General features: G+C 43.0%; 1 protein-coding gene across 1 annotated transcript; it reads left to right on the top strand.

The window, feature by feature from the left end:
- Positions 1 to 1280: 1280 nt before the first annotated feature.
- Positions 1281 to 24835, top strand: LOC307120689 (CD48 antigen-like). The gene is made up of 4 exons (XM_079807825.1): positions 1281 to 1481; positions 1598 to 1900; positions 23746 to 24030; positions 24139 to 24835. The coding sequence occupies exons 1-4, from the start codon at positions 1439 to 1441 to the stop codon at positions 24327 to 24329; spliced, it is 822 nt and encodes a 273-aa protein (XP_079663951.1). The 5' UTR covers positions 1281 to 1438; the 3' UTR covers positions 24330 to 24835.
- Positions 24836 to 25458: the final 623 nt, after the last annotated feature.

Here is a 25458-nt window from a genome sequence, read left to right as displayed (position 1 = left end):
GTAAACAGGCAAAAGCAAAATGTTCCTGATTTCCACTCTAGTCTAAACATTTACAGACAGGCTTAACAGGGTCACACAGGACAGGCATAACATTCAGGAATGGATCTCTAGGTAGACATGGAACTGGCAGACTTGGAACCGGCAGAGGAGGTGGGAGGCAGGGCGGGAATTCAAATTCTAAAATTTCAGTACTGATAACAGAGACAGGCTGGCCACAAGAAACAGAAATGGGCAGGATGCACTCACTCTCAAAGTCTATGAGCATTTCATCTGCCATAGTTTAGGGCTTTAGGCTCCATGACATCCCTTCAAACTCCACCAGTAATCCTAGGGGCACAGCTTATGCACCTGGTCAGATGTTTCTTGGGGTTCAGGTTCCGGGGATACTTGACTCAGTCTCTGGTGCTGGTATTGTGGCAGGCTCAGGCTTTATCGTCACTGCTAATGGCAATGAATGGTCATTAATGTAAAATGCTATTTGCAGTCTGATGGTCTTGGTGCATCTACCAGCAGGAGCTAATGAGGCTATGCTAACCAGAGCAACCTTGATCTCTAGGTCTGTTCAGAAAAGGCAAGGCAACAACAGTTTAGTGTTTGTAATCCATGCATTCTGTAAGTAGCCACTAGGGGCCGCTAGAAGTAATTCATTCAGTCAGGTCATTCATGTGACTGGGTTTGAGTCTGTGAGCCCTGGAACCTGTATAGCAAAATCAACAGTTTTCACGTTTCACTCATCATTTCCCATGCCAGATTTTACTCATCTCAACCTCAGTGAAATGTAAGTTAACTCAGGTGATGGAATGCTGGTGCTGTTCACTCTGTAACATATATTAGCCAAACTGCATTAAGCATCAGCTAAATGCATATTAAATGCAAGTTAAACAACGAAAACCTAAAACTTAAATGTATTTTTCACTAAATAACATCAAAGACTGTAAAACATTTTTAAAGGGACTTGACAACATCCAACATATCAGATTTTAGAAGCGTCTAACTAGTCGCAATCAATCTGACAACGGCAGATGAAAGTTGGCCTTTCTGGCTAAAGCGGACACAAAAGCATATGCGTATAGTCTGTGACTACTTTCAATACATATGCACAAGAACAGTTGGATGCCATTTTTTTTTACAGTGTCAATTTTACAAACCGACTTGTTAACCAGAAGGACCCTCTCTCTACAGGAGGAGAACCAGACCAGCCTCTCTACAATTCTCATTGGTTAAACAGATGTCACCTCATGTTACAACCGCAGCCTGGACAAGTCCACATGAAAGCACACACATATTAGTGGTGACAGGCTCAGGCTGTCGTCGTTCATTTTCACTGGCCAAAGGGCTTTATGTGAGATACACATCAGCTTCACAATAATGAACATATAAATTATCTTAAAATAAAGTCACATCTGTTTCAGTTGTAAAGTGATAATCGGAGACTGAAATGAGGCGCACATTTGTTTTGCCTTTGTTGTTTTATCTGGTTGGTAAGTTATACATCTATTTTTAGGACAATAGTTTTATCACAAGTTATAATACTATAAAATTGTTAAGAAGATTTGCATTATGTAACTTATGTAAGCCTTTTGATCTTGTTCTGTAGGTGTGCTCGGTGATTCAGATGAAATTAAGTCAGTGATGGAGGGAGATTCTGTCACTCTAAACTCTGGTCTTACTGACATACAGATAGATGATTTTATGGAGTGGAGATTTAACAGCACTCGCATAGCTAAAGCAAACATTCCTGAATATGATAATGATGACAGATTCAAATACAGACTGAAACTGGATCAGAATGGGTCTCTGACCATCACAAACACCAGAACCACAGACTCTGGACCTTATGAACTAAGCACCATTGTTGGGAGTAAGGAGATAATCAAGAGATTCAGTGTTACCGTTTATGGTGAGTAGAGAGTATAATATATGATGTCCTTTTCATATTGTGAATGGTAAATTATTCTTAATTATCCATATTTAAAGATGGTTTCTATATTTGAATTTGAAATTATATTTATAAATACTTCTCAAGCTGTACTCATTTACTTAAAATATATTGAGGTATAGTTTGTTTACTTTTGAATGTGCATTAGCTAGTATTCCTTACTGTAATACATTGATTTTTAAAACAATAAATGATTTATGAATCCAAATGTTCATTTTATTATGAAATGAAGCCAGGACTGAAGTATGTTTAAAATAGAAAGATTGCAGTTTTTATTTATAAAATCATTTAAATTTATTTGAGTGCCAATACACAGACATTAGACAGTGACTTTTATTTATTTAAAAATAACACAAAATACAATACAATAAAGTATCAGTTGCAGAGCTAGATGTAAAACAAGTGGTTGTAATGGGAGATTGTATTTTTGTGACATTTATTTGTCATTGATTTGTTGTCTGGCTATCACCAGACCAAGCTCAATTTAAGATTGAACGTTGCCGGACGAAATAAATCGCTGGCAGATCAGGCTGGGTTTACCCAGTCTGGGGTGCGTTTCCCAAAACCATAGTTGCTAACTAACTAAGTTAGCAACTTTGCTGGTTGCAATGCAATTTCCCATTGCCAACGACCTAAGTTGCTAACAGGTCAGGTCCCAGTCTGATTGATTTGACCACCAGATGGCTGAATCCAACGTACACATTTTTTAAATTATTTTAAGAATTTTTTCTTTTAAAAAAATAAAATGTTGCTATTGAAAAGCTTTGTGTAATGAACTCTTTTACAATGGGGTAGTACAAAGTAGTTCAGTACAACAGAACGGAATCTGCATCGAAGCTGGGCGGTAGTGCCATCTCATCGCACTCCGGGCAACTTCAGCGTGGTCCAGCCGAGACACAGACACAGATGATGTGGGGATCCCCGCTGAGGAATGGCGAGGCATTTGCAATAACGCCCGTCAGCTCTTTTGTCAGTGTGAGTGTGTGTGTTCGCCGCTGCAACACACACACGAGCTGACGGGCGAGATAACGTTACACACACAAGGATAATAAAGGATATAAACACGCCGGATGGCGCAGATGGAACAGCAAGGGCTGAGTCCAGAGAAGGAATCCAGCATCCTCAGAGAAGCAGAGCTGGTTCCGCTGGAGGTTTAACAACGGCGGTGACTTCACAATACCGGAGATCAGCGAAGGGTGAGTTCGATGAAGGTAGTAATGTGACATTTGAACCAAGGCGTCGGAGCTGGTGTGTAGAGAATAAATGGGCGTGCCAGATGAAGCCCCGATTGATTCGAGGCTTTTGCTGCTAACGGAGAAATCACGTGACCAATGGAAACGTCATCGGTTCGGTCTGAACGTCGCTTCAGGTTCGAAACTCGCGCCACCTTGTGGTTGTTGTGGCGTTACAGAGAAGTGTCAGGAGTAGTAGAAGTGTCAGAGTTGTGTCAGTTGGCTTGAAAGAGCCAACTTACTGATATTGTACTTAAACTTATTTTCTTCTTAGACTAAAAAACGAACCTCCTAGACTGTTCAAGCTACATCTACCAAACTCAGACTAGACCTTCAAACTGTTCTGACTCGGCATATGACTATTTCTATCTTTCATCTGACTATTTCTATCTATCATATGATTATTTCTATCATCTGACTATTTCTATCTTTCTATCTATCATCTGACTATTTCTCTCCATCTCATAGTAACCACCCAGAACACCGTGGCAACCGCCCAGAATACCCTAGCAACTCCGTAGCAACCACCCAGAACACCATAGCTACCACCAAAGTGTCCTAGCAACCACCTGAGTACCCTATTTACCACGCAACAATACCTTAGTTACCACCCGAGTACCCTAGCAACCACATAGCAAGACCCTTGCAACCACACAGAGTACCCTAGCAACCGCATAGCAACCACCCCAAGTACCTTAGCAACCGCATAGCAACCACCCTAGCACCCTAGCTACCACATAGCAAGATCTTAGCAACCACCCGAGTACCCTAGCAACCGCATAGCAACTAGGAATCGACCGATATGGAGTTTTTAGTGCCGATACCGTTTTTTTTTTTTATCAGCCTTAGCCGATGACCGATACGGGCTGCCGATTTTCTTGAGCCGATATTTGGAGCCGATACTGCTTTTGCGCTCTCAATTTACAACATAAAAATGACACAATGATCATGATGATAATTTAAAATTTAAAAAAGGAACATTTATTGAACTAAAAAATATATATATTTAACAAATAGTAAAAACAGCTGAGGTAGAACAAGAAAAAAAAGAGTTCAGTGGTGAAAATAAATTCTGAAAATAAATATTTAAGCACAGTATCAACAAGCAAGCAGCATAATAAAGTGCACAGTGACTGTACTGTACTTAATTTTAAAACTATTTACAACCTAGTCCTTTCATGGTTATACTCTAAAAAATGCTGGCTTAAAAATAACCCAAGTTGGGTTGAATATGGACTAACCCATCAATTGGGTTGTTTTGACCCAGCGGTTGGGTTAAATGCTTGCTTAAAACAACCCAATTGATGGGTTAAAACAACCCAATAGATGAGTTAGTCCATTTTCAACCCAACTTGGGTTATTTTTAACCCAGCATTTTTTAGAGTGTAGGTGCACTTAAAGGTAGGGTAGGTAAGATTTGGTTAAAAAACTTTTTTTCCAAATTTGTTTAAACTTTCTTTATATATCAATATATAATTAAAATGTAAGTACTCTGATAAAGAAAGTATAAAAATTGAGTGTATGTAGACCTCTCACGACTGTTTTAAAGACAGCTCATTATTTCCATTCACTCCACCTTCTCCCTTCTGGGCTCTTTCCAAAGCCATGCCCCCAAAACACATGAACGCGCTACGCCGAGTCGCCGACCGCTCTGAAGCTTGAAGTCTATTTACCTGAGACTAACGGAGAAGAAGGAGCGAAGTGCATGTAGTGACTTTATGTCAGAATCACATGTAATAAAAAAATCTAACTTTATTATTATGAATATAAACAAATAAGATGTCTTTTAGTACTCACTATCAAGCTAGAATAACGATACTGGTAAAGTTTAAAATACACACACAACACAGTGTCTACGACACACACAGATACAAGATAAAAACATCAGTAAACATAGGTAGAGAATATAAAAACAAACCAAGGGCCGAAATAAACGTGCAGGTAAAGTTCCCGGTGAACATGGTAAAAGAGTTTAGACAGAGGGTAGTAGCTAAAGCTAACTTAGTTCTAAAAAAAGTTCCTGGATGCGGTGTACTAGCTTTTACACATGCATTTTGTTATCTAAAGTTACATTTTGCGAAATTCAACACGACAGCGATCAACTTGAGCTAAGCATATTGAGTATTTATCATCTCTACTAATGGCTCGCTAAGTGTATACAGGGCCGGCCCGTGGCATAGGCGGAATAGGCAAATGCTAGGGGCGCCATTCATCCATAGGGGCGCCAAAATGTATTGCTGATACTATTTTATTAATATGAACTTAACTAAGTCCCCCGCATCTTCCCGGTCTGCCTCATCAATCTCCCCCGCCGAGCTACTTGAAGTGCGTCAGAAATATAACGCGCGATCGGTTTAACGTTGGGAATTTGTTGTGTCGCGTCGCCTCTCGCCGCATAATGTAGACAGGATTGCTTTAATTTTTTAGGGTGCTTGGCCGCTCGCGCCAGGTGTAGACACGGTGAAAGTTGCCTGATAATTTATGATGGATGGCCGAATTGTAGTATCAAAAAAGACAGAAGCCCTCTGATGCAGGCAAGATAAGGGAAACACTGCAAAAATGCTCTTCTTACTTAGTATTTTGTCTTGTTTCTAGTCTAAATATCTAAAACTTCTTAAATTAAGATGCATTTACTAGAAAGTAAAATGACATAAGATATATTTTCTTGTTTTCTTGAAAATAAAATTAAAATTAAGTGAGTTTATGCTTAAAACAAGCTAAATGATCTGCCAATGGGGTGAGAAAAATAATCTAGTTTCTGATTGAAATCTTGTTTCTTGTTTCTGTCCCAAACAGAAACAAGATATTTTTTCTCACCCCATTTGGCAGATAATTTAGCTTGTTTTAAGCAAAAACTCACTTCATTTTGAGTGTTTTTTCCCCTTAGAAAACAAGAAAAGAAAAATATCTAAAAATATCTGTCATTTTACTAGTAAATACATCTTGATTTAAGAATTTTTAGATATTTGGACTGGAAACAAGAAAAAAAAAACTAAATAAGAAGAGCTTTTTTTGCAGTGTAAAGTGAGGTACAGTGATGTAGGCTAATGAATGTACAGTTTATTTAATTGCATAGTAGTAAAATACTTATGTTCGCTAATTAATTCCAGTTTTACCTTAAACTTTATGCAAGCACAGCTGTTCTGGGTTCTCCAGAGGCCACAGCCAGTGTGATTTTGTAGATAAAAATGCATGCAATATCACTTTTTTAATAGCCTAATGTTTTTACTCTACAGTTGTGCAGTTTTAAGATGACATATGGCAATTTTAAAATGCATTTGCCAAAATTAGTAATGATATTTAAATACAGGTTTATTTAAAATAGCAACATTTTATTTAAAATTCACATTAAATATCTATATTTCTCAGTTTAATTCATGGTGAAAACATGAATGTGCATAGTTTAGTGGAAGATTGCTGCCATCTACTGGAAAACAAACACTTTTGCTAGTTCTCAATGCATAGTTTGTGCATGAATGCTGGATGCTATTACTCTTGCTATTTGTGTTTAGGCTGTAATGTGGCGTAGGTGCTATTTTTGTATAGTTTAACTATCATCAGCCTTTTAAAAAATAAAATAATAATAATAATAATATCATGAACATAATGACGGGGTAGAATGGACTGGACATCATATAAAACAATAACAATGAAAATAAAAATAAAAACATCAATGCATTACAAAAATAAAACAGTAGTAATTCCACAACTTAGACTGATAACATGTAGTGCTAAACCTTACAAGGGGCACCAAGTAAAATCTTGCCTAGGGCAGCAAATTGGTCAGGGCCGGCCCTGAGTGTATAACATTGTAACTTTATGCTAAGTAATGTTATGTTAGCTATATTAGGCAGCTACGTGTGCTAGTGAGACATGCTTCATGAAAACATAAACCAAAAAAATAATCAAAATAAAAGATTACCTGTCAAGCAGAAATACAGCCTCTTGAACTCCTCATATCAAACGGGTGCGCCAGGGTTGCCAGGTTTTCACAACAAAATCCACCCAATTGCTACTCAAAACTAGCCCAAAACAAGCCCAATCATGTTTCTCCGGTAAAAATCGCATTTGGGGGGTAAAATATGTGTCTTTTTGGTAGGGCTGCCTGCTAAAATTCACAAATCCCGGGGCAAAATATCACATAATTGGGATCGCTTCAACCCGCGGACATGAAAAACAGCCCGCGGCAACAGTGTTGAAGTAGCCCGACTTGGCAACACTGGGGTGCGCGCATGTGGGCAGATCATGTAGCAAAAGGGGTGGTAGCCATGGTAGCGAGAGAGAGTGACAGTCGCCCAAGCCAATCACTTGTTTCGTCCCGGTTTATTGCAGATTAAAAAGTCTAAAGTCACTCGATTTTTATAATCTCTTTTTCAGAGTACTTACATTTTAATTATGTATTGACATATAAAGAAAGTTTAAAAAAATTTGGACCAAAGTGTTTTAGATCATTCTTACCTACCCTACCTTTAACTTAATCTCTTGTAGAGCAACACCAGTGGTAATTCAGGAAAAAATCTCCCAATGCTCCACGTGAAACTTCAGTCTTTCAACCTTTTACCATCGTGTCAATTCTCAATTGATTTTGATTAATTTGCGCGGGAGAGCAAGACAGTTTGAAGACGGTGAGAGCTGCCTGTGGACGCCTGTCTGTAAATAATGCAGGGAAAAAAATATTGGCGAACGCAGCAGCCTTGTATCGGCCTATCTATCTATCTATCATCTGACTATTTCTATCCATCTCATAGCAACCACCCAGAACACTGAGGCAACTGCCCAGAATACCCTAGCAACCGCAAAACATCCTAGCAACTGCGTAGCAACCACCCAGAACACCATAGCTACCACCCAAGTGTCCTAGCAACCACATTGCAACCACCCAAGCAACCACCTGAGTACCCTAGTAACCACGTAGCAATACATTAGTTACAACCCAGAGTACCCTAGCAACCACATAGCAAGACCCTAGCAACCACAGAGTACCCTAGCAACCGCATAGCAACCACCCCAAGTACCTTAGCAACCCCATAGCAACCACCTGAGTACCCTAGCAACCACATAGCAAGACCTTAGCAACCACCCTGAGTACCCTAGCAACCGCATAGCAACCACTCTAGCAACCACATAAGTACCCTAGCAACACCCTAGCAACCACACCAAGTACCTTAGCAACCGCATAGCAACCATCTGAGTACCCTAGCAACCACATAGCAAGACCTTAGCAACCCCCCCGAGTACCCTAGCAACCGCATAGCAACCACTCTAGGCACCACCTGAGTACCCTAGCAACTGCCTAGCAACCACACCAAGTACCTTAGCAACTGCATAGCAACACCCTAGCAACCACCCCAAGGACCCTAGCAATTGCAAAGCAACCACTCTAGTAACCACCTGAGTACCCTAGCAATTGCAAAGCAACCACTCTAGTAACCACCTGAGTACCCTAGCAACCGCATAGCAGGTCTAAACTACTAACTAAAACTAAAACTATTTCAAACTTTAAACTTTTCAAACTATTTCAAACTTTAAACTGCAAACTTTTCAAACTTTCTGGCTAAACTTTTTCAAGCCAACTTAAAGTTTGTCTCGACAAACTTTTTTTTCCAGTTATTTTAATTACCATTTTCCAACAGTTTTATACAAATCACTTACGTATATACAATTTGTATATGTATGAATGTAAAAAAAACCTGCACACACTTGAAGTATTAAGTAAAAATATATTGAATCAGGCATTAGGAGGGTCATCCAAAATTACTTATTATAATAATTAATAAAAGGTTACCAAATTGAGTAAAATGTTTGTTCTTTCTTCCTTAAAGAATATTTAATTTTTTTTCCAATTGTAAATATTGCATTACATCTCTAAGAAGGTTTTGATGAGTAGGAGGAATTTTGTTTTTCCAGTTTATTAAAATTAGACGTCTGGCTAGCAACATCACAAAACACAATACATTAATTTGTGAGCTGTTCAAATGTATATCTGTACAACACCAAATAGTGACATTACTGGATCTGCTGGGAGTCTAACATTAAAAATAGCTGACAAAGTCTCAGTTATTTTAGACCAATAGAGAGTGATGTGGAGACAGTTCCAAAATGTATGTGACAATGAAGCAGGGGCATAGCCACAACGTTCACAAGAGACATGACATGTTAATTTTATATTAACATCCTGTCCAGGATGTTTCCACTCCTGGAAACATCCTGGACAGTCTTTGTTTGGAAAGGTGTAATCGTGCAGGATTTTAAACTGCAGCAGACCATGTCTGATACAAACTGAAGAGGAGTGGACCCGCTCTTGAGTTTCGATCCATTGGACGCCTGTGATGATTAGTCCTAAGTCTTCACTCATCCTTTATATGGTCTAGTGTAGTTGTACAATCTATCTGTGAAAGGTAATTATATATTCTAGAAATAGATCCTTTTTTGAGTGGATTGTTCAATAATACATTGTTCATAGGACATATTTCAGGCTGATTGCGAAAAGAGGGAAATGTTACTTTAGTGAAGTTGCGCTCTTGCAAGTATTTAAAAAAGTCTTTGTTCTCAATATTAAATTTATGTGTTAATTGTTCAAATGTTGGAAATATTTTGTCAATGAAGAGATCTTTAATTGTGTGCACTCCTTTAAGGTCCCATTGCTGAAATGTTTGACCTGAAAACAGCCTATGTGCTTGATTACCAGTTATTGGTGTAAGGATTGAACATTGATTCCACTGAAAATGTCTTCTGATCTGAGACCAAATTTTTAGTGAGTGAGACACAACAGGATTCTGAGCTTTAAATTTAGAAAGATCAGAGGTATAATGTTTCAATGATCTCAATGTATTAGGAGAAAAAGTTTGATTTTCCATCTGCTCCCAATCAGGTTTGAGAGGTCCATTCCAAAGTGACATACATCGAATATTGCAGGACCAATAATAGAGCCGGAAGCTTGGCAATCCCATTCCTCCTATGGGTTTGGGTCTTTGTAAAAAGGCTTTTTTAATTCTTGGTGTCTTTTTATTCCAAATAAAGGACGCAACTAAAGAATCTATTTTGTAAAAAAAATTCGTATAAATCAAAATTGGAACACACTGAAGTAAAAATAAGTATTTCGGTAAAACATTCATTCTGATAATATTAATTCGGCCAGCGAGAGAGATCGGGAGATTAGACCACCTCCTTAGATCTGTTGCTCCATAGGTTCATGAAATTTTTGCTGAAGAGGCCAGATATTTCCTGTGTGATATTTATTCCGAGATATTTGAAACAATCTGAAACAGCGAAGGGAAAAGGGGTAAGCGTATGCACTTGATCTTTTGCCCTAGAGCTGATTGGAAACAATATGCTTTTTGACATGTTAATTTTATATCCTGACACTTTACGGAAGTCAGATAGCATGGTCATCATTTTTGGTAGAGACAGAGATGGATCTGAAATATATAGAAGCAGATCGTCCGCATATAATGACACTTTATGCTCCTTATCTCCTCTTACAATCCCCTTATAATTCCCTGTAGAGCGCAGCAAAATAGCAAGAGGTTCTATGACTAGCGCTAACAACAAGGGAGATAAAGGGCAGCCTTGTCGTGTTGAACGGTGAAGAGGAAAAGAGCAAGAGTCCATATTATTTGTGTGAACACATGCTTTAGGCTGAGCAGCTGAATTAAAGAAATGTGGTAGGGGCCAAATCCAAACCTCGACAGGGCCGAGAAGAGAAAATCCCACTTGACCCTGTCGAAGGCCTTCTCTGCATCTAGTGAGATCAATATTTCGGATACTTCTTTATTTGGATTTTGAGTGTAGATAATGTTGAACAGTCGCCTGATGTTGAAAAACAACTGCCTGTCTTTAACAAATCCAGTTTGGTCTGGTGACACAACAGTTGGAAGGACCTTTTCCAAACGCATGGCTAAGATCTTTGCCAAAATTTTGTTATCTACGTTCAAAAGGCTTATGGGTCTATATGAACCTGGTTCTAGAGGGTCCATGCTAGATTTATGGATTAAAGAAATGCGTGCATGGTATAACGTTGGAGGTAGAGAACCTGTAGTCAATGCTTCATAATGGGCTCACGGGCTGCATATTCGATTTCTTCATTATAGACACTTAAAAGAAGTGTTGAGATTGGATCTATAAAAGCCTTGTAAGCAGGGCCGTGCAGAGAGTTCGTCAGGGGCAGGGGCTCAAATGTAAAAAAGGGGCAATATGTAAAGAAATGATATATATATATATATATATATATATATATATATATATATATATATATATATATATATATATATATATATATATATATATATATATATATATATATATATATATATATATATATATATATATACCCTGTTCGTCCCTGTTCGGGCGAACCAGCCTCTTACTGCATTTCGTTGCCTTGTACCTGTACTTGTGTAATGACAATACAGTTGAATCTAATCTAATACACATTATATATATATATATATATATATATGTATGTATTCATGTATGTATGTATGTATGTATATATATGTATGTATATATATCCTTATGCTCATCAAGCCTGCATTTATTTAATCAAAAATACAGAAAAAACAGTAGCCTAATATTGTGAAATATTATGACATTGTATTCTTTTTAACTTTTTATTAATCAAAGAATCTTGAAAAGAGTATCACAGTTCTCTTACGAGAGGTTCTCTCGTAGTGCGTAAGTTCCTTACGCATCGGGAAAGTATTCTTTCTTCGAGATTTCTGAAAACCCCAAAATTATCCTTAATTATCCTTTTTGCCGGCTCGTTGACTTCAGCGCGATCCTAGGCCGGGGGCCCCGAGGGGGAGGCGGCTTACCACGGCTGGAAGAGCGCGATCTGGGGCGGCCGCAAAATTATCCTTAATTTTGTAACATTGTCAACGCAGTGCGGCAGCCTGGCAGACCATAGCAGGCTATTCCAGCGTGCTATTGGCTGCTCTGCTGGCAACTGCAGCAGCCTATCGGTGAGCCCGCGTGACGTGGCGACCAATGAGGGCGCTACGCGCCCACCTGGCTTCATTTGCCTACAGGTGGGGCGTGGCCACGTGTATATAAGCAGGGCTCACGGGCTGCATATTCGATTTTCTTTTCTTCAGCGAAGCCCTTCGCATCGCTGGATCTGGAACCCGCCGCCGTGATCGTGCAGACGAGCAAGCAGAGGACAGTGCCTGAAGAAGCCGGCAGCATCGCGCCACATTCAGCCATCCGTGCCTGCTCTGCTATCCGGCAGCCCATATCCTTTTTTTCGCTCAGTGTTGTCGCCGCTGCGTCACACTTTCTCAAAAAGAGCCGAGCGTTTGTTCCAAAATGTCTCGTTCCACCTGCGGCTCGTGTCACGCGCAGCTCAGTTCCGGGGACCGCCATGTGATCTGCGCTTTCTGCCTGGGCCGTGATCACGCCGCCGCCGCACTTCTCGCCGGCGGATGTCCGGAGTGCGAGGAACTGACGATGTCGACCCTGCGGGCTCGACTCGATCAGTTCGAGGACGACATCCCTCCAGTCTCTGCTAAGCCGCGCAGAAAGAAGCGCCGCTCGCAGCGGACTCCGGAGTTCGCTGAGAGAAGCTCGCCGGAACCCTTCCCGCCCGCTTCACTCTCGCCTTCCCCGCCCCCACCCCAGGCCGCCTTTTCTGTTGCCGCCTCCGGGGATGAGGCGGATGCGGCCGCGGAACGCGCCGACAGCTGCTCCATCATGGCTTCCGACAGCGAGGAATGGTCTTCCGCGACCTCTTCAGTCCGAGCCTCCGGACGCTCTCGAGCGGGTGAGGACGCCGAACTGTTGCGCCTTCTCACCCGGGCTGTCGAGAAGCTTGGCCTCGAATGGGCCCCGCCCAAGGTGGCAGCGCCGAATCGACTTGACGGATGCTTCCTAAACAGTCGCCGCCGTGCGCCCACCTCCAGGACTGCACCTTTTCTGCCAGAGCTTCACGAGGAGCTCGCAAAGTCCTGGAACGCGCCATTCTCCGCGAGGGTCTCGTCTCAGGCTTCTTCGACGCTCTCACAAGTTGACGGCGCGGCTGAGAAAGGCTACAATGCTATCCCTCCGGTGGAAGAGGCGGTCGCAGCGCACCTTTGCCCGCCTTCTGGTTGGTGCTCAAAGGCTGCCCTCCCGTCTAAGGCCTGCAGAGTGACGTCATCGCTGATGTAGCGTCTGGAGCGTTTCCCAGCTAGGATCAAAGTGATCAGAGATGCTTTCCTCCAAACAGCTCTGCATATAAATGACATTTCTGGCCCACTGGCTCCGGCGCGTCTGAGCCAAATTGCGCCTCCAACTGTTTAATGGCCAGCTAGAAGATGACCAGGAGAGACCTGATGGCCCTTTCTGAACTTCAATCAGATGTTAATCAGCCAGAACAGTTCCCTCACCCCTCAGTCTGGAGGGGCCATGGGTCGTGTGACTCTAATACACACACACACACACACACACACACACAAGCATTCCCCTCTATTTAGCCTTTAATTAAACTATCCCAGAAATTACATATATGATGAGTTCTTAAGTGTATGCATGCTCCCTATATTTCTTATGCTTGCGTGATGTAAGAGCCATCTTAAACGCTCCAAATTGCTCTGTATAGAAGATGCACTGCCTTTATGTCTGTAAACCAAGGCATATCGGATGTCTAAATGTTCCTTTTTCTGTGTCTTAGTCAATGGTACAAAGTATATGATTATGAGATGTACCGCTAATATGTGAGTCCTTTTGGGAGTGAAACTTTACTAGTTCTGGCTTCCAGCAACAACATTCCATTGAGTAATAAAGTCCGAACAAAGAAACTCTCTCCCGCCTGAAATTCACACCAACGATTGGTGGCCGCAGGGAAAGTGGGCGTAGTTAATGGACGTTAAAGGCCCATTTATACTTCTGCGTCGAGAGTACGCCGTAGTGTACGCGCGTAGCCGACGCCGTCGTGAGCATTTATACTTCTGCGCTGTTGTCTGCGTCAATGTGCAATTCCACATGCAGGAGCTAGTAGGCAGTGTCCTCGGGCATGTTGGTGTAATCAAGACAACAGCCGAAGAAGAAGCAGTTTGTTGCTGTGCATTCATGTCGGAGTATCAGCAGCAGTGAGAGAGCGTCTTTTCTTGCAGCTTGAGTTGTTGTATCTAATACAAATTAAGCATCTCTAGTTGATTAGTAAAGTTAAATAAGGCGATCTGGCGCTGGAATGTGTTTGTGAAATCATGCAGAGCTCGTGGCCGCTGTTTTCAGCAACGGTGGCTCGAGCAATCGATTGCTGTTGCGGAGACTTCATTCACGAAATATACCCTAATGTGTCCCTGTTCATGGTATACAATTACTGATTAACATCTTTGGTTTTAATGAGAAAATAAATAAACTATACTCAGCGGATCTATGTATTTATTTACTACCATAAAGAATCGCTGGACTGCAAAATATTGTGTTATAGTAGTCGTAAGGAACAATCATCCCATTTCTTGACACACACACACACACACACACACACACACACTCCTATCGCAGATTTTTTATTTATTTATTGTCCTGAGGGAAGGGTTCTGGCAGACCAATCACAGCGCTTGCGGTCCGCGTAGAATTGACGCGTTGTTACATTTTTGGAGAGGTGCGCGTCAGGCTACGGCGTAGGGTACGGCGTATCCAACGCGTCTATGCGTAGGGTACGCCGTACCCTCTGCGTGCACTCGACGCAGAAGTATAAATTGGCCTTTAAGGACAGAAACACCTACACATTGTTGCTCAGTCATCTTGCAAGGACCCCGGACGAGACAAATTCCCTTTTCCTCCCATCTCATCAGCGCGGCTCGCGGGTTTTCGACCTGCGAGCCGGCGCGGTCCAGCCAAGCTGATGTTTCCTTTGAAGATCGACGCGCTCCGCGACGCAGTCAGCGGACGCACTTAGCTGGACAAGATGAACTTTCCCTTCCAAGACGACACCTTTAAAAGTCCCGCGGACCAACGAAGCTCTGGAAGAACCAAACGGAGAGAGCGCTTCAGCGCGCAAACTCTCTGAGAAACGCCAACGCACATATCTTGCTTTACACAACACCAAGAAACCATGCAAGTATCAATTCTACCGAAATTTAGATGCGTTTTAAAGATTGTACCCCTGTTTAAGGTGATATTTCTTGCTGGCTCCAATGGTTTTGTCTGGGAAGGTGTCGGATCGGACACGATCTTACCCTCCTTCCTTTCCTTTCCCTTCCCTTCATCCTCCTCTTTACTTTCCACTATTCTGTAAATACATGTATTCTTTATGTGGTCATGTGTAATCGTAGTAGTAATCTTTATTAAAACCATGATATTCACGTTTTGATTGTCATTGTTTGCTCACGGAACACGAGTCCCTTTAATGTCAGATCTAAGCTACGAGCTCTTATAAGCATCGTTGAATGCTTTAATTAATACCATAACTCGGAAAGTTTGTCCTTTGTGGCCAGAGGGATAAACTTCCTGAAAAGTGGGTAGGAAGAATAGACCTGGTGAGTTGATAAAGAATCTCCGCTCGTCCTTTAAACGGAACGGAGAGGAATTTTGAATCAACTCCCTTGAGTTTATTCTGTGATTATTTAATATAGATATATCTGTAGTTAATTACAATAAATTGTTGTTAACCATATTTATATATATTATATTGCATAAATACCGAGGTGAGGTATTCCCATTTTGGGTGATTTTGGAGATTGGTGATTAGATTATAACCCGTTATGATTAATCATAAATCCCTAAATATTAATACCCACAATTCCCTATTGAGCTAATTTTTAATTTAAATATATATGTGTAGCAACAATGAGTTTTGGGGAATAATTAACTCAAATGGTCTAAATATTCATGAGTCTATGAATATGATTTGCTTGTTGTACAGACAATATTACGTATAACGGAACCTTTAATCATTTAAAAGTAACCTTTATCCAAATTGATTTCTTCATCAATTATCAATCTTACAAACCTTAAGAAACATTGATCTGTTTGATCAGGACAAATAATATCTCTTATGTTTGCACAATTTGTATCACTGAAGTAGTAATACGAGAAAATCAAGCTTAAATGGGTAGCTAAAATCTTACGTCTCATTGACTTTGAATTTGTGAGCAAAACAATACAGATTCAATTTAATGCAATCATTGGGTTTTAATAAAACAACTACAGTTTACAAAGCTACGATTCATTCGGGGAAATATGCATATATATGTAGGAGAAAACAAACAATATGGTACAAACAAGGAAACATGAAACTTAGCGAATAATAAAAAGGGAAAGAAGAATTAACAAGAGAGAGAGAGAGAGAGAGAGAGAGAGAGAGAGAGACAGACAGAGAGAGAGAGAGACAGACAGAGAGAGAGAGACAGCTTCAGTCTTTTCGCAAGAGCCCACAAGAAATTCATATAAATTCATAATTCAGACAACCTTTTTCAAGCAGTTTGATTGTGAAATAGAATACTTGCATTACTACGGCTTCTCGTGTAAGTGTCTGAGTTCGAATCGTCGGGGAAGTTCGCTAAGGATTTGTGAGTCCCAGGTGAACTTCTTTGAAGTTAAGGAAAGTCACTCCAGAAGTCTGCCGGTTTCTCTCTCCGTGCGGGGAGGCCTTCTCTCAGGGTTGGGAAGACCAGGGATGGTCTTCCCCTCCATGGCTAAATGCCAAGAGGTCCGTTCCTTGTGGTGGCGAGAATGCAAAGAGCTGACGGTCGGTTCCAGTTTTTATAGAGGGGAAGGCCGACGCCCAAAGAGTTCGACTCTCCAATCTCTTGCGGCTACATGATGCGGTTCGGATCTAATCAGCGTAACACACAGGCCCTTTGTTTAAGTATGATTTGATTAGACAAGTCACGAGGGCTGTGAGGTGTTCAGACTTTGGTCTATCCTGCCACATGACTGATTGAATCATTACTGTTACATATGTAACCCTAATACGCTACACTGATCGGCCGCGCTTTCGCTGGCTCCAGTCAAGCTGCATCTACTCTGCACTCTATGGCCGTGCTGCAAATCCTCCAAGCCAATCTCCTCCGCGACCTGGACGAGAAAAGCTGTGACGCTGAGTTGATCACGGATTTGCGAAGCGCGACGGATCTCTCCCTCCGCGCTACCAAGACCGCAGCACAGGCCCTCGGACGCTCCATGGCCTACCTCACGGTAGCTGAGCGCCACCTCTGGCTCACGCTCGCGGACATGCGAGAAACAGAGCGCGGGGCCTTCCTAAACGCCCCGCTCTCCCCGTCTGGGCTCTTCGGACCAGCGGTCAAGGGGATCGTCGATCGTTTCTCTGAAGTACAGAAAACGACGCAGGCCATGAACCTCTTCCTGCCTCGACGCCCCGGCGCCAGCAATAGCTCCGATGCTCGCCGTCCTCGCGACCAGCCAGCACCGAGCTCCGCGCAGCGCCCAGCACGGCCCCCTTCGTCTCAGCGAAGACCGAGCGGCCGCCCCAGATCGCGCTCTTCCAGCCGTGGTAAGCCGCCTCCCCCTCGGGGCCCCCGGCCTAGGATCGCGCTGAAGTCAACGAGCCGGCAAAAACGCCCTCTCGCCTGTCAATAACCGCCGTTTTTACGGCGAACCAGAGAAATCACAAAAGTTGCATTATTTCTGGTTGCACGGCTCACGCCGTATGTGTTTCAAATGCAGTAAATTTGCCCACTTTTCTGTGTTCACCCCTGCACACAAGCACTATAAACCCCGTGTCCCCCACTCACATAAAGCGGCCACCGGCCGCTCGAGTGCTAGAGTTAGGTCACGTGTCCGCTTGTTTGCGTCCACGCCTAGCCACCACACGCGCTGTCACACAGCCACTCTTTACCGGTCATGTTCCACGCGTAAGAGTTGTGCCCGCTCAAACGCGCTCACACATTTTCGCGAACATTATGCCTCAGGCGCTACGCCCCGCGCCACACACCATTTGTTCTCCGCCCAGGGTGGCCGGAGCGATGAGTGTAGGGCCACACACAAGCCATTCCCCGCTCAAAGCGGCAGAGATACAGTGTGTAAGGCGGCCAGCCATCGAGAGCGATCGGCTGGCCCACAGCACAGAGAGCGCGCGCACCGCGCCCGCCCCTCCTATACAGGCCGTCAAACCCGCGAAGCGCGGCGTTTCGAGCCCGGAGGCCGTTCTATCCCGTGTGGCACACGCGAACGCGTGGGAAGCCATTCTAGGTGTATCAGAATGGGTGCTGAGAACAGTGAAGCACGGCTACACTCTGCAGTTCGCTCGCCGCCCTACTCGCCGCCCTACTAGCACATCTACTTCGAGCGGAGATAGCCACGCTGCTGTGCAAAGGGGCTATAGAACCGGTTCCCCATTCTATGAGCGAGTCAGGCTTTTACAGCCGGTATTTTCTCGTGCCAAAAAGGGATGGGTCGCTCAGACCGATTCTGGATCTGAGGCGTCTGAACAAAGCTCTTATGAGGAGATCGTTCAAGATGCTCACGACCAAGCAGATCCTCGCGCATATTCGCCCGAGAGACTGGCTAATTTCCCTAGATTTGAAAGATGCATATTTTCAAATCAAGATAACGCCGCGTCACAGGCCATTCTTACGATTCGCCTTCGACGGCCAGGCTTATCAATACACCGTCCTTCCGTTCGGCCTGTCACTAGCACCCCGTACATTTACGAAGTGCATGGACGCGGCCCTCGCTCCCCTGAGAAATCGAGGGGTGCGAATATTGAACTACCTGGACGATTGGCTCATCCTGGCGCAATCAGAGGCCGAGCTCCTCGCCCACAGGGCAATGCTGCTCAGCCATCTGGACAGCCTGGGGCTCACGGTCAATTGGACCAAGAGCTCATTAGTGCCCACGCAATCAACCTCATTTCTGGGTTTGAATCTGGACACTGCGGCAATGTCAGCCCGCCTGTCACCCCTACGCGCGCGCCAAGTTCGGCGCATGGCTGCGTACTTCCGGCCGGGCAAAATCGCACCTCTCAAGCTTTTTCAGAGGATGCTGGGACGTATGGCCTCAGCTGCAGCTGTGCTCCAGCTGGGCTTAATGCGCATGCGCCCGCGGCAACGCTGGTTAAACGCCCGAGTGCCTCACAGAGCCTGGGCGTCCGGAGGCTTCAGGATCAGAGTGACTCAGGGCTGCGTTTCAGCCCTAGAGCCCTGGTTAGTAGCCGACTGGTACCAGCGGGGAGTGACAATGGGAGCCATCTCACACCGCAAAGTCATCTTGACGGACGCCTCCACCTCGGGTTGGGGCGCCGTTTTCGAGGGCAGACTGGCCTCGGGCCTCTGGTCGAGCGGAGAAAAACTCCTAAACATAAACTGTTTGGAGATGATAGCGGTAGAGAACGCGCTCAAGCAGTTTCTCCCGTTTATACGAGGACACCACGTGTTGGTCCGGTCGGACAATACCACGGTGGTGTCCTACGTGAACCGGCAGGGCGGTGTCAGGTCCAGGTGTCTGGGCAATCTGACGGAATGCCTGCTCGTGTGGCCACACAGCTCGCTGCGCTCGCTGAGAGCTGCGCACGTACCGGGCCACCTCAATGTGGGCCCGGACAAGCTGTCCAGGGGCCTCATTCTCCCAGGAGAATGGTCCCTGCACCCCCAGACAGTCCAGCTGGTATGGCGTCTATTCGCCAGAGCGGAGCTCGACCTCTTTGCAACAAAAGAGAACGCCCGCTGCCCGACGTTTCTGTCCAAAAGCGAGGATGCGCTGTCCCAACCTTGGCCCAGCCTCCCGCTGTATGCTTTCCCGCCGATTTCCCTATTGACCCAGGTCATAGCGAAAATCAGGGAGACGCGCCGCCCGGTGCTCCTTATAGCGCCGCGCTGGGAGAACCAGATTTGGTACCCAGAGCTGGTGAAGCTGTCGCACTCACCCCCTGGCCAGTTCCGCTGAGAGCAGACCTCCTCTCTCAAGCAGGAGGGTCAGTTTGGCATCCCGATATTATCATTGATATTTGTCTGAGAGGGGCACTTTTGATTCATTTTGAAAAAGGGCAGGGGCTCGAAAACCCAAAGCCCCCCAACCCACCCCCCCCCCCCCCCCCCTGCACGTGCCTGCTTGTGAGTATCAAGATGCATGTTGACTAAATTCAAGCATTAAGGAGAAAACAGTGTCTTCACTTTTATCTTTTTACACATTAATTTCCCACATATAATTGAATGAGGAAAGGAAAAACAAAAGAATAAAAAAGCATGTTGACTACTTGAACATACATTTTGCTCTCCTTTCTTTCTGGCCAGCAAATTTCTCAATGACTCTCTGATTAAACTCAGTCATCTCAGTAGTGTCAGGAAGTTTGCATTGTTCAGTCAGATATTTGAGGTCTCTTACCCCCGTTGTTGTCCACAAAACTTCAGTACCGACACTTAGAAATAAAAGACAGGGAAAGCAATAAAGGGCATTGCTAACAAAATATCCAGTCAGCCACTTACGTTTCTCATAACAAGCGCAGGTGAAGCTCCGAGTGCAGCTGCGTCCTTTGTCACTGGCCTGCTGCTGGATTTGTAAATTGCGTTGGATCACTGTGTCGCCCGCGCACTTTCGCTTTAGTGGCCAAGAGTTTAAAGTTGAATGACAGGTGACGAGAACCAATCAGATTGGATAAAATAACACGCATCCAATTCTGATTCGCCAGGGACACAATGACCTGCGTCCGGAGGAGGATCTTTAAGAACCAATTAGAGACCAGATTCAGGTCACATGCTGCCCGTATATTTTTAGACTCAGATAGACATCCATTTGTCCGGCATCCCTCACGTATGAAACCGCATGAAACATATTGAAGAACATATAAAATAGTTAACCCATCAAAGTCAGTTTTTATTAAATGCTGAGGCTCTTACTAACAGCCAGCACATCGTATGAGTAAACTATTTTATTTTTATTTCACTTTTATATCATTTTTGTAAACATCTATATTTCTGGAATTTTGATGGGGGCGGCGCCCCAGCGCCCTCTATTGACCAGCGGCCACTGGGATCCACTAGTATATTGGGCTCAACACTTGGCACTGTCATTTTTATGTTCAACCACATCCTCTGTTCCTTGTGAAAGGATCTTTTCCAAGGTTGTTGAGGTTTTGTACAAGAAGAGGAATCGTCTAAACCCCAACACACTTAAAAAATGTTCTGTTCCTCAATAAAAATCAATTATAATCCTTCCTTCACCCACCCCAAACTGCTGTACTGCAGTTTGCTCCATCCCCAATCCCATAAGCCCTACACACTAAAACTACACAATAAACTGTGCACACTGCACACAAAAAACAGTGACAATTCTTCACATTTCCCACCCCAGACTGCTCTGTTTCAGTTAGTTTTATCCCTCCACCATAAGCACTGCACTCAAACGTTTGTTGTTCATACTGTCACTATCCAAACAATTTATGAATAATTAATTAACAGTGTGTCTGACAGTTGTCTTTGTGCAGTTGTCTATTTTATTTTTTACCCAGGCAATGGACAAATTTCTGCTCAGGTCATTGGCTCAGGATTAATGGATTTGTCAGCTATTTCTTTGCACAGTAGGTGTCACTAGTGAGCAGTGATGAATGAAGCTTTGGGTAATGAACCTTTTGGTGAAGCAATGTGCTGCGAGGTCTCAGTGGTTCAGGCAAGGGGGTAATCCAGCACCCGGAAAGCGTACTTCAGGGGCAGCCATTGCTAACCAAGCCATCACCTGCTGTTAGCATTCCATTCACTCCCATTCATTTTGGTGTCACTTTGACAGCGAATAACTTTACATCTGAGGCGTTTAAAGACACCATTTGTCAGACTCACTCCACTACGGGTGAGGATCTAATTCTATCGTCAAGTTTGCGGACGACACTACGGTGATTGGTCTCATCAGCAACAACGATGAGACTGCCTATAGGGAGGAGATCCAGCACCTGGCCACATGGTGCACCGAAAATAACCTGCTCCTCAACACCACCAAAACGAAGGAGCTCATTGTGGACTTCAGGAAGGAGTCAAGAGGCACACACGACACCATCCACATCAATGGAATGGCTGTTGAACGTGTCTCCAGTTTCAAGTTCCTGGGGATCCACATCTCGGCGGACATGTCGTGGACGACCAACACCTCCAGCCTGGTCAAGAAGGCTCACCAGCGCCTCTTCTTCCTGAGGACACTGAGGAAGAATCAGCTCTCCTCGGCTATCCTGGTGAACTTCTATCGCTGCGCAATAGAAAGCATCCTGACCAACTGTGTGGCAGTGTGGTATGGGAGCTGCTCTGTTGCGGAGCGCAAGGCACTGCAGCGGGTGGTGAAAACTGCCCAGCGCATCACAGGGACTCCACTACCTGCCATCGAACACATCCAGAGGAAACGCTGCCTGCATTGAGCTCGCAGCATCCTCAAGGACTCCACCGGACCAGGACCAGCAGACTAAAGAACAGTTTTTTCCCCAGAGCTGTCTCTTTACTGAACTCAAACCCCCGCTGATCCACTCCCCTCATATACTGATAACTCTCCTACCTCACATCCACCTTCACTTTGTTATTTGCACTACCGACTGTTTATTACAGTAACAACTGTTTACTTATTCATTTTGCACTACCACACCGTAACTGGATTATGCTCATTTGCACTGCCGACTGTTTTTACAGTACCAACTGTTTACATTTGTATTTTGCACCGTACTTCTAACTGTAATATGCAAACACTTTCCACTGCACTTTTACACTTTTTTTCGGATAGCTTCTGTCCATAATTTATTGCACTACCTTAATCCACTGCCATATTCCTCATTTTAGCCTAACATATCATTGTATACCTCTATCTGTAAAATTCTGTTTATAGTAATATCCATCTGTATATTATATTATATTCATAGTACATATCCACCTGTAAATTCTGTTTATAGTATTAACCATCTGTATATTATTCACTGTACATATTCACCTGTAAATTCTGTTTATAGTAATAACCATCTCTCTATTTATAGATATATTTATATATACTCAGTACATATCCATGTCCTGCACTTATGCAACCGTTGTATATCCTGCACTTGCTGCTATTGCACTTCTGGTTAGACCTAAACTGCATTTCGTTGCCTTGTACTTGTACTTGTGTAATGACAATAAAGTTGAATCTAATCTAATCTAATCTAATCTATTACCTTGTATCTTACACTATCGCCCTGTAGAAGCCGTTTTTGTAAAAAATCGGCTAACGATTGCGTCATTACCACGCGGTAATTACTACTACCATTTCTCCGTGAAGTCTATGGGGTCGCTGTGTCCATTTCTTTTACTGTCTATGGGTTCAGGAAGCCTCATTTTGCCATCACTAGCTGATGGAGTGACATGATATGGGGTCTTATAGCCTAAATATGCAAATTTAGGTGGTGTCTGGCGTGCTTTTGGGCACGAAGCGCCCCCATTGGTGCATACCTCAGCCACCCTTGCCATAGGTTCGTGCAGTTGCCGCAGAACAGCCAATCAGCACGCTATTACGCTCCATCTGGGCTGCACAGCGTTTTATATAATAGAAAATTATAAGGATCATTTTTGGCTTCATATTTTCGAGAAAAGGAGTTTTTCCCATATAGCGTAAGCTAAATTGACGCATTACAAGAGTACTCTTGAAAGGGAACTTGTAGCGCTTTATTTCTTTTTGTTATTTCATGTTTTGCAGCTCCACTATCCCTTCCGGTCATTACCAGTGACAGTTCAAAATGTTCATCAAGCTCAATATGTGTGCTGCTGTGTTCAGTGATGGATGTGACCAGGGTGACTCTCTCCTGGTACAAAGGAAACCGTTTATTGTCCAGCATCAGTGTGTCTGATCTCAGCATCAGTCTCTCTCTTCCTCTGGAGGTGGAATATCAGGATAACAACACCTACAGCTGTGTGCTCAACAATCCCATCAGCAACCAGACCAGACACGTCTGCATTACCGATCTCTGTCGTTTGTGTTCAGGTACGTCAGCAGCGATATTAGTGTTTATTTACTGAGCCAATCTGTGTCACATTCAGATAATATTCATTTATATTTACTGAGTTGTAAAATTATATTTCTGTGCTTAAGGTCCCTCTTCAGATGAAGTCCATTATCGTGAAAGCACTGAAGCTGTGATTCGATTGGTCGTCACTGCTCTGGTGGGCGTGGCTGCTGTGGCTGCTTTCATTGTGCTGGTTTATGACATCAGATCCAGAAGAGTTGAACTGGAAAGACATCAGACTATCAATGAGGGAGCTGATACTCTAAAACAAGAATAAACTGTCTGTGTTTTTTATTCCTTCACTTTTTTCTTTCTTTTTCTTTTTAATGTAATGAATATGTAATGAAGTTTTTTTTCACTACAATATGAATTGTCATGTGTTAGATTTTTTTCTTGCTTCTTTTATTGTGAACATCTGATATCTGATAAAATGTCATTATGATTTGAAGTTTGCTTTTAAATACAATCAAAAACCTATGGATTGTTTATTAAATAAAGTGATAAAGTCCAATGAGCCATTGTAAGATAATGCTGCCCCCCCCACAAATTTTCAAAATGCCCCCAGCAACAAAACCGTTTGTTAATATTGAAAATGTTAATACTGTAATGATATGCGTGTATGTATATAAATATGCGTATCCATTGTTTCCTTTTTATTTACTGTGCATTTAATTAGATTTTTCATTTTTGTGTTTTTCAAAATAAATTTTAATTATTAGTTTAATTATTTTGAGTCTGCATTCATTATTCACTGTTAACACTATTAAAACAATATATTTAATCAACCTTGTCCTCTTTTTGTTTAGTTAAGTTTGAGTTTTAGTCCTTGCATTTAAGTCTAGTTTTCGCCAATGAAAATCTAGTCACATTTTCATTATGCTGCATTGATGATCCCAATTATTTTGCTCAAAATTATAAATCACAACGATGGTTGTCATTTGAGAAATGTATTTACTGTTGCACTTTCACCTCTATAAGCACAAATCAAGAGAATGTCGACCCGTATGCATGGTCTATTTTACATCTAGTTTAATGATTTATTATAGGCTATTTATCATATGGCCTGGTAAAAATGTACAAAAAATTTTTTTTGTTTTTCTATTAAAATCTATTCTATTAAACAGCAAGAAAGACTTTGTATTGTCACACAGAGGTTGCGTAAGTGCAGTTATTCAGCAAAAACAATTGCAAAATAGTCAAGAGATCCATGCTCAGATTTATTACAGTTCATCACCATAGACTAAAAAAAATATGGACATAGTGTCCGTGACCCATAGGATTCTGAAGAGCAGTTTTGAAGTGCAAATAGGGTCGAGCTAGCCTGGCTCCACCCTCCTACGTACTTCCGCTCCATTTTCATTTTCCTTCAGTACTCTGTCTGGGACTGCGGTAAACATGTTTTTTTC

The sequence above is a fragment of the Gobio gobio genome (assembly GCF_949357685.1).
Source record: "Gobio gobio genome assembly, chromosome: 24".
NCBI classification, from domain to species: Eukaryota; Metazoa; Chordata; class Actinopteri; order Cypriniformes; family Gobionidae; genus Gobio; species Gobio gobio.
This window is presented reverse-complemented; position numbering and strand designations above follow the sequence as displayed.